The sequence below is a fragment of the Myotis davidii genome, unplaced genomic scaffold, assembly GCF_000327345.1.
Source record: "Myotis davidii unplaced genomic scaffold, ASM32734v1 scaffold378, whole genome shotgun sequence".
Classification (NCBI taxonomy): Eukaryota; Metazoa; Chordata; class Mammalia; order Chiroptera; family Vespertilionidae; genus Myotis; species Myotis davidii.
In genome coordinates, this window is record NW_006290631.1 from 1,241,527 (window position 1) to 1,250,034 (window position 8,508).

At 39.8% G+C, this 8,508-nt stretch overlaps 1 protein-coding gene across 1 annotated transcript in view; it reads left to right on the forward strand.

Moving 5' to 3' along the window:
- ACAA2 (acetyl-CoA acyltransferase 2) overlaps positions 1-8,508 on the forward strand; it is a 21,350-nt gene that overhangs the window by 2,140 nt on the left and 10,702 nt on the right. The window contains exons 2-5 of the mRNA XM_006763633.2: positions 2,608-2,774; positions 4,893-5,021; positions 6,405-6,521; positions 8,315-8,462. Of these exons, the coding sequence (XP_006763696.1) occupies positions 2,608-2,774; positions 4,893-5,021; positions 6,405-6,521; positions 8,315-8,462 (561 nt within the window). The remainder of the gene's footprint in view (positions 1-2,607; positions 2,775-4,892; positions 5,022-6,404; positions 6,522-8,314; positions 8,463-8,508) is intronic.

The following is an 8,508-nucleotide window of genomic DNA, read 5'->3' on the forward strand; positions in this document are numbered from 1 at the left end:
CATTTGAATGTTTGATAGACATTGGTAAAGATGATCATCAATGTATCAGATTTCTGTCAATCAGAATCCATCCCCCAGTTTTTTACTAACGCCCATCCCAGTGTTTGGTGTGAGCGCTCTTCCTGCTCAGTAGCTTTGGGCTGTTTGTGTAGCAAGGCAATCAGGCTGCCAGATTACTTTAATCCTAAAACTGAAAGGGATACAGTTAGTAGCAGTTTTTCTTCATTTGTGTTAGTTGCTGTCTGCACTTGCTTAATGACAAGTTAGTGTTAATCTAACAATGTGATAAATTTTTTTTTTTAAAAAAAAGCAGGCAGAATTCCTGTTTCTCTTATGTTTGTTTTTTTTTTTTTTCCTCCAGTCACTGCACTTTAGATTAATGTCTTTTCACTGTCTTTCAGTTTTTGGAAATATTTAGCTTCTGAATTTTCAGGGCCTTTAAAAATAAACAGGATTGTAGTTTGGTGGTAAAGATTGTTACATTTTAGACCTTTTAACAGCTACATAACATTGGCATCAGCTCAAATAATTATTGACATGGTGTCCAGTTTATGAAATTGTAAGAAAAAAAAATCCTTTAAATTGTCTAGTCTTTATACCTACACATCCCAGATTACATTAAAAATATACTTAATACCCTCTTCCCATGCAAAACAATTGTATTTTAGTGTTAGCCGTACTCCAGATAACCTTTGTGGTCTGGAAGCGCAGGTAAACAGAAGTGGTGTCATTAAAGGGAAAGTTATTGCTTTTGTTTTTATTTTCCACATACACTCTTTGGTTAGTGTCTCATATTTCACCACTAGCAGTACTCCCCCAGACAAAAATGCTCTCTCAGGTATGAAGTACAGGGAGAAACTCATGCAAGGAAGCTTCTGGAGAAACACGGAATCGGCCTTCATTATTCCTGATAAATCAATGGTCCTATACCTCCCTCATCCCATCCAAGTAGCTCCTGTTATTAACGTCTAGCATTCGTTTTGGGAAAACTTCCCAAGACCAAGAGACCTCAGAAAGAGGCTGACAACTCCAAAATTACATGGAGTTTAAGGTAGCTTACCGACAAGCCACGCCTTGGTAGTGAAATGGCAGATCTTTACCCCCCGCGGAGGAATGGGGCTTGTTATATATAGCCGAGTGGCATGAGCTGACAGGCGGCTGGAAGCCAAAGCCAGGAGCTAACACAAGTGGTTTGTGAGCGAACACAGGAGATTTCTAGGGAAAGCTCTGGGCTAACACAGGTGGCTTGTTGCCACATGGCGTGGGCTTAGTAAGAGCTGTCTTCTCCAAAGCAAGAAACAACTTAATGGGCCCACTTCCCTCTGCAAGAATGTATCCTTCAGGTGATACGGGTCTGCCTCAGTCACCTGAAGAACCAGAATCATTCACCTAAAGATTAGTGTGGTACATTTGTTACAATTGATGAGCAAATACTGATACTATTATTAACTGAAGTCCATAGTTTACATTGAGGTTCACTTTTTGTGTTATGCAGTTCTTGGGTTTTGACAAATGTATATAATGACATGTATCTACCATTACAGTATCATAACGAGTAGTTTCGCCCAGCCGGTGTGGCTCAGTGGTTAAGCATCGACTTATGAACCAGGAGATCACGGCTCAATCCCAGTCAGGGCACATGCCCAGTTGCGGGCTTGATCCCCAGTGTGGGTATGCAGGAGGCAGCTGATCAATTATTCTCTCTCATCATTGATGTTTCTATCTCCCTCTCCCTCTCCCTTCCTCTCTGAAATCAATAAAAATATATTTAAAAAATAAGTAAATAAAGAGTAGTTTCACTTGTGCTCCACCTATTCATCCCTCCTTCCCCCTCCTACCCTCTGGTAACCGCTAAACTTTTTACTGTCTCCACAACACACCAAACTAATATTTGTGGCCTTTTATAAATACCTGAATGTTATATTTGTAGAGAATGGATCTCTTCTAAATTATAGTTACATATTGTTTACAGTCTTTTAGACTGTAAATTTCTCCACTGGAATGAAAGGAGAAGCTGAGGTATTTTTTTGTTTCAGGGCAGGTTTAGTTTGTTCCATGGAAAGAGATCACTAGCATAAAACAGGGGGACTATACTTAGATACCAATAGTAGTACAGTGTCTGAATGGTCTCAAGTATAAGTCAATATCTAGACACAAATCCATCAGTAAAAGTTCCATGGTTTCTTTTCTTTCATCCTCACCTAAGGACATGTTTTTATTGATTTTTTTAGAGAGGAAAGGAGAGAAAGAGAAACATCAGTGCGAGAGAAAAACATCAGTTGGTTGCCTCCTGTACTCACCCCAGCCAGGGATCGAACCTGAAACCTCGGTATGTGCCCTGAGTGGGAATCAAACCCACAGCTTTTTGGTGCATAGAAGGACGCTCCAACCATCTGAGCCACCTGGCCAGGGCAGGCCCATGGTTTCTTAACAAGATGTGGAAACGAGTGCTCAGATAGTTTGGGGAAGACTTAGTATATGCAAAGGTTTTCGGTTATCTAATTGAAAATTTACTTTACAATACTGTTTCGCAGTGAGATTGTTTAAAGCATGCTACAGGACACTGACTCATCTATGATTACTTACAAACCTCTCTTGTTGCAATAGGTGTGTTCATCGTCGCTGCTAAGCGCACGCCCTTCGGGGCTTACGGAGGCCTTCTGAAAGACTTCACAGCTACCGACCTGACTGAATTTGCTGCCAGGGCTGCCTTGGCTGCAGGCAAAGTGCCACCTGAGACTATTGACAGTGTCATTGTGGGCAATGTCATGCAGGTTAGTCGGCCAGAGGATGGTATTCATTCCTGTTGCTTCATCAGTTTCTAAAAATAGTTCCTTGAACATGTCATAATGGCGGATCAGTCCATGGTTGGAGGTATTTACAATTTGAGTAATTCTCTGACTCGAGAAGCAACAACATGTATAACTCAAATGAGCATATATTCTGGAAACTACTACATATACCTAATTTGGGATACATTTCAGTGCTTCTTGGTTTTTGGGTTTGTTTGTTTGTTTTTCCAGTTGTATTGAGATATACTTGACTTATAACACAGTATTAGTTTTAGGTGTAAAACAAAATGCTTTAATTTATTGCTTCTAAATATATTAATTTCCTTGACTTATTTGAAGTTAATGGGTTTTCTCTCTTACGCACTTAAGGAGTATAGCAAACCCAAGCAAAAAAGGTAAAAAAAAATAAAAATTAAAAAAATAGGACAGCCCTAGCCCATGTGGCTTAGTTGGTTAGAGCATCATCCCGTGCAGCAAAGGGTTGTTGGTTCAATTCCTGGTCAGGGCACATACCCAGGTTGCGTTTTTGATCCCTCGTCAGGGCACATATGGGAGGCAACGGATCATTGTTTCTCTCTCACATCAATGTTTCTCTCTCTCTCCTTTGCCCTTCCTCTCTCTCTAAAATCAGTAAAATTATCCACAAGTAAGGATTAAAAAATAAATTAAAAATAGGACAGTGAGTACCACAAAGCCTTTTTACCTGGATGGGCCAATTTTTTTTTTTTTTAATCCTCACTCCAGATATTTTTCCATTGATTTTTAGAGAGCGGGAAAGACAGAGAGAAACACCAATGTGAGAGAGAGACACATTGATTGGTTGCCTCCTGCACGAGCCCTGACTAGGGCTTGGGTCAGGGAGGGAGCTTGCAACCGAGGTACGTGCCCTTGACCAGAATTGAACCAGAACCCTTCAGTCCACAGGCCAACGCTCTATCCACTGAGCCAAACCAGCTAGGGCTGGATGGACCAATTCTTCACATTTTATCAGTTTTGCTTTAGCTTTCTCCACCGTAACTGTGTTGTTACTATTGTGTGTTTTTAAAGTTACTTCTTTTCCTTCTTATTCAAAGTGTGATCCTGGGACCAGCACATTGCGTCACTAGGGAAATGTTTAGAAATGCAGAATTCTGTGCAGTCCTAGACCTATTGGTTGAGAACCCACATTTTAACAAAATGCCCCGTATGCATTTTTTAAGTTTGGGAAGCACCTCTTACCCTCTTTACCGGTTGTTCACCTCTCCCCTCCCTAAGTCAGCAGGTCTCAGCCTCATTATCGCTAATCAACAAAACAAACTATCAAACAAAATAGAGACAGACTCATCGATACAGAGAACAGACAGCTGTTAGAGGGGAGAAGGTAGAGGGGGCTGGGTGAAAAAGGGAAGGTGTTCAGTAAAAACCTCATAGACAGACAACAGTATGTTGATTAACAGAGGGAAAGGGGGGTGGGAGGAGGTAGGGGAGGGTGGAAATGTGAAAGAGACATGACTTGGGATGGTGAACACAATACAAATACAGATGCTATACCGTAGAATTGTACATCTGAACTCTATATTATTTTATTAACTAATGTTACCCCGGTGAATTCAATAAGAATAAAAAAGTACAGTGATCTCATGTTATTCCCAGGGTATACATTCCAAAACCCTCAGTGGACACCTGAAACCACAGATAGTGCCAAACCCTATATACATGTACTCTGTCTTTTTCTTATACCTGCATACCGATGATAAAGTTTAGCTTATAAGTTAGGCAGTTTCATGCATAGATTTGTTCTTACTGGAGATCTTAGCAACTTCAGCATACCGTTTTTTTCTTTCCTTAGTAAGTCGAAACCTTTCACTTTTTTACTTAAAGGAAGCACTTTATGGCTTCTCTTCGCCTATCTGAATTGCCAGCATCACCACTCTTGTGCTTTGTTTTTATGTAAATCATAAACATGTGTATAATATGAAATACGCTGTAACTACATGCGTTGTGTCCTACCTTAGAGCCATGTAGTTTATAATTTTTGATAGGTCGCCAACATTTCCATATACTTTGTCCTTAATTCCTAGATTTATAGAGGAAGTGATTTTTCTTCTCCCTGTGTTCCAGAGTTCTTCGGATGCTGCGTACTTGGCAAGGCATGTTGGTTTGCGGGTGGGTGTCCCAACAGAGACCCCAGCTCTCACTCTGAACAGGCTCTGTGGCTCTGGTTTCCAGTCCGTTGTGAGTGGATGTCAGGTATGGCCAATATTATATTTAATTCTCTGGAATATGTTAAAAGTTATTAGAGAAAACGCCCCGTTTAATATAACACTGTATAACACTGTAGGTTTTTGTAACTAGAGGCCTTGTGCACAAATTCATGCACAGGTGGGGTCCAGCTGACCCGCCGCGATTGGGGCCGATCGGGCCCAGCTGCCCAGGGGGACGGGCCGTAGGCAGTTGGCCGGCCAATGCCACCTCCTGGTCGAACTCCCGGTGGAGGGGACAATTTGCATATTAGCCTTTTATTATATAGGATGTTTATTAACACATTTCGTACCGCTCAGGAGTTTTCTTGTGTTTCGCGTGCCATCTGTTAAGGACTGCTCACGAGTGTTCTCGTTTTTCACGCCCATGGAAAAAGGAGCGAATCTAGATACTTATGTAAATTTTGTTTGGTCCCTCTTCATAGAGGAAAATGTTTTACGCAGTACCATACGTTAAAAAAGTACTAGGAACTTTAATTGTTTAATTGTCTGTTTTTGTAAATAAAAATGTTATAATTATTGAAAAACAACACCTAAAGTGCATTATGATGATTTAAATAACGTGCAGTTTGCCCAAAAACGTGAGGTCCCTGGCATATGTCTTAGAGATTTCTATGCGGTACGCAATGTGTTAAGAGAGGTCAGTATAAGGGATGATTGGGCAAATAGTTTTGTTCCCTTGAGCACAGGGAAAAGGCATACAATAAAAGCATACAATTTTACTTGTCTTCATTTTATTACAAAATAAAATTAGAAACACGATTTTGCCATGAATAATTTTCTGTAGCAGTGTATCTTAGTGGTCCTGATTTTCCCAGCAGTCATTTCAAACGTCGGGCTCTTGGAGGCTTGTGATTTGTTCTTTCCTGAGAAATGCAAATAGTGGGAAGAGCTGAAAGAATGAAATGGGTCCTTTTTATGAGCCTCCTAGGTTAACCTGGTTCTTGTAAATCTGTGGTCTCCTTCAGATTCGTCCATAATAAATAGGATAAATCTTGCTTTTGTTCTTTATTATCTGCTGGTAATCTGTACGTTTAAACTAGACAATATCTCTGTATATTTAAACCAGACAAAACTCAAGATTTGTATTGAGTTAAGAATTACCATTCCTCACCAAAAAGTAGGTAGGATTTGTTCCTTGTGCACAAATGATTGAAGACTGTAGTTCTCCCCTTCCCACCCCTGTACTTTGGGAATGGATACTTTAGCATTTGCTTTAAAATTACTTTGGAAGTATTTCCTTTTGAAACACTGTAAGCTATGATAGTTACTTATTAGACTTAATAGTAGTTTATTGCTTAACACGTACTTTTAAATATGCACTTCTGCCGTAATAAAAGGGTTTTGTTGTTGTTTGTTTGTTTTTAAATAGGAAATTTGTGTTAAAGCTGCTGAAGTTGTCTTGTGCGGAGGAACTGAAAGCATGAGCCAGGCTCCCTACTGTGCCAGAAACATACGTTTTGGAACCAAGTTGGGAGCAGATCTCAAGGTTAAAATTAAAAATTATTTCTCAAACTATTATGCTAATTATTTAATAACACCATTTGATGAGAGAGAAAACTGATTTTGAAACCAATTTTACTAATAGGGGATTGGCAAGATATAAATTATATGAATTTCGTAAAGTATTTCAAAACTCTATTTTGGTTGTTAGTTTTGACTCTTTTTAAAAAAATATTTTTTGCCCTAACCGGTCAGGCTCAGGGAATAGAGCATTGGCCTGCAGACTGAAGGATCCCAGGTTTGATTCTGGTCAAGGGCATGTACCTTGGTTGCGGGCACATTCCCAGTAGGGGGTGTGCAGGAGACAGCTAATCGATGTTTCTCACTCATCGATGTTTCTAACTCTCTATCCCTCTCCCTTCCTCTCTGTAAAAAAAAAACCAAACAATAAAATATATTAAAAAATACAGTGGGGCCTTGACTTACGAGTGTCCCGGCTAACAAGTTTTTTTGAGATACGAGCCTTCTCACGGCCGATTTTTTGCTTTGAGTTGCAAGTTCAAAAAAATTCGGGTTACAAGCCAGCTTCAGATACCCGACTGCTAGTTGGCGCAACAAACGTCACAGTGATTTAACATACAAGTAATTTGAGTTATGAGCTCCGTCACGGAACGAATTAAACTCGTAAGTCAAGGCCCCACTGTACATATATATATATATATATTTTTTCTCTTGATTTCAGAGCAGAAGGGAGAGGGAGAGAGATATAGAAACATCAGTGATGAGAGAGAATTATTGACTGGCTGCCTCCTGCACACCCCTCACTGGGGTTTGAGCCCACAACCGGGCATATGCCCTTTCAGGGAATCGAATCATGACCCCCTGGTTCACAGGTCAACACTCAACCACAGAGCCACACCAGCTGGGCTAGTTTGAACATTTTAATCCACATAAAATTAGACTTTATCTTAGCATACCTCTGATAGTGGAATGAACACTTGAGGGAAAGGGAAGAAGGAAGGAAGCAGATCAAAAAGATAGGCAAAGGTTGAATTAATGTCTGCTGAATCATTAGTAAACCAAGTAATTAAATCTACCATGATTTATGGGAGTTTTCTTTTGGAGCAATCTCCATCGAATAGATTTCTTCTGCATCACAGAAAACATTCTCTGAATAGAGTGTATACAACATGAGAATGATAGTACAGATAAAGAATGAGGGGTAGTATGCTGTCCTTCCCATATAAAAGGGCTAATGACATTTTACGTTTTTAGCATTTTTTCAGTTATAGTGATTGATTTACACTGTTCATTCATCTCTCACCTGGCCTTTTTGAAAGTTGAAAGGAATAAGACTTAGAAAAGATGAGATAGTTTTAGACACCAAATGTATTTGAGAAAACCTTTGGAAAGATAGATCAGAGCCTGGGCAGTGTAGCTCAGTGGTTCAGAGTCGACCTGTGAACCAGGAGGTCACGGTTTGATTCCTGGTCAGAACACATGCCCCGGTTAGGTTTCCTACGGAATGTAACCTTGAGAGGTTTTGATTGTGGAGTAACTTCTTGTGTTCTCACCCTGCACATTTAGCATTGCTGGCTCTCTTCAGAGCCCCACGTTTAGAGAGAGAGGAGAATGTGTCATTTTATTATGTCATTGAATGTTTTTTTAAAATGTCTCAGAAATGAATTCGAACAATTTAGTAACAGTAATGCTATCAGAAAATCTAATTTCACTTTTATATTTTAGAACTCTTAATTGCTTAAATTTAAAGAAATTATAGCATATTACTTTGAAAGACATGCTTTAACAAATCACTTTATTGTTAATGTGTTTTAATAGCTGGAAGATACTTTGTGGGCAGGATTAACCGATCAGCATGTCAAACTGCCCATGGGAATCACTGCAGAGAATCTTGCTGCACAAAATAAAATAAGCAGAGAAGACTGTGACAAATACGCCCTGCAGTCCCAGCAGAGGTGGAAAGCCGGTCAGTGAAATAGGACGTTATAACTATTCATAGAAAGAAAACTATG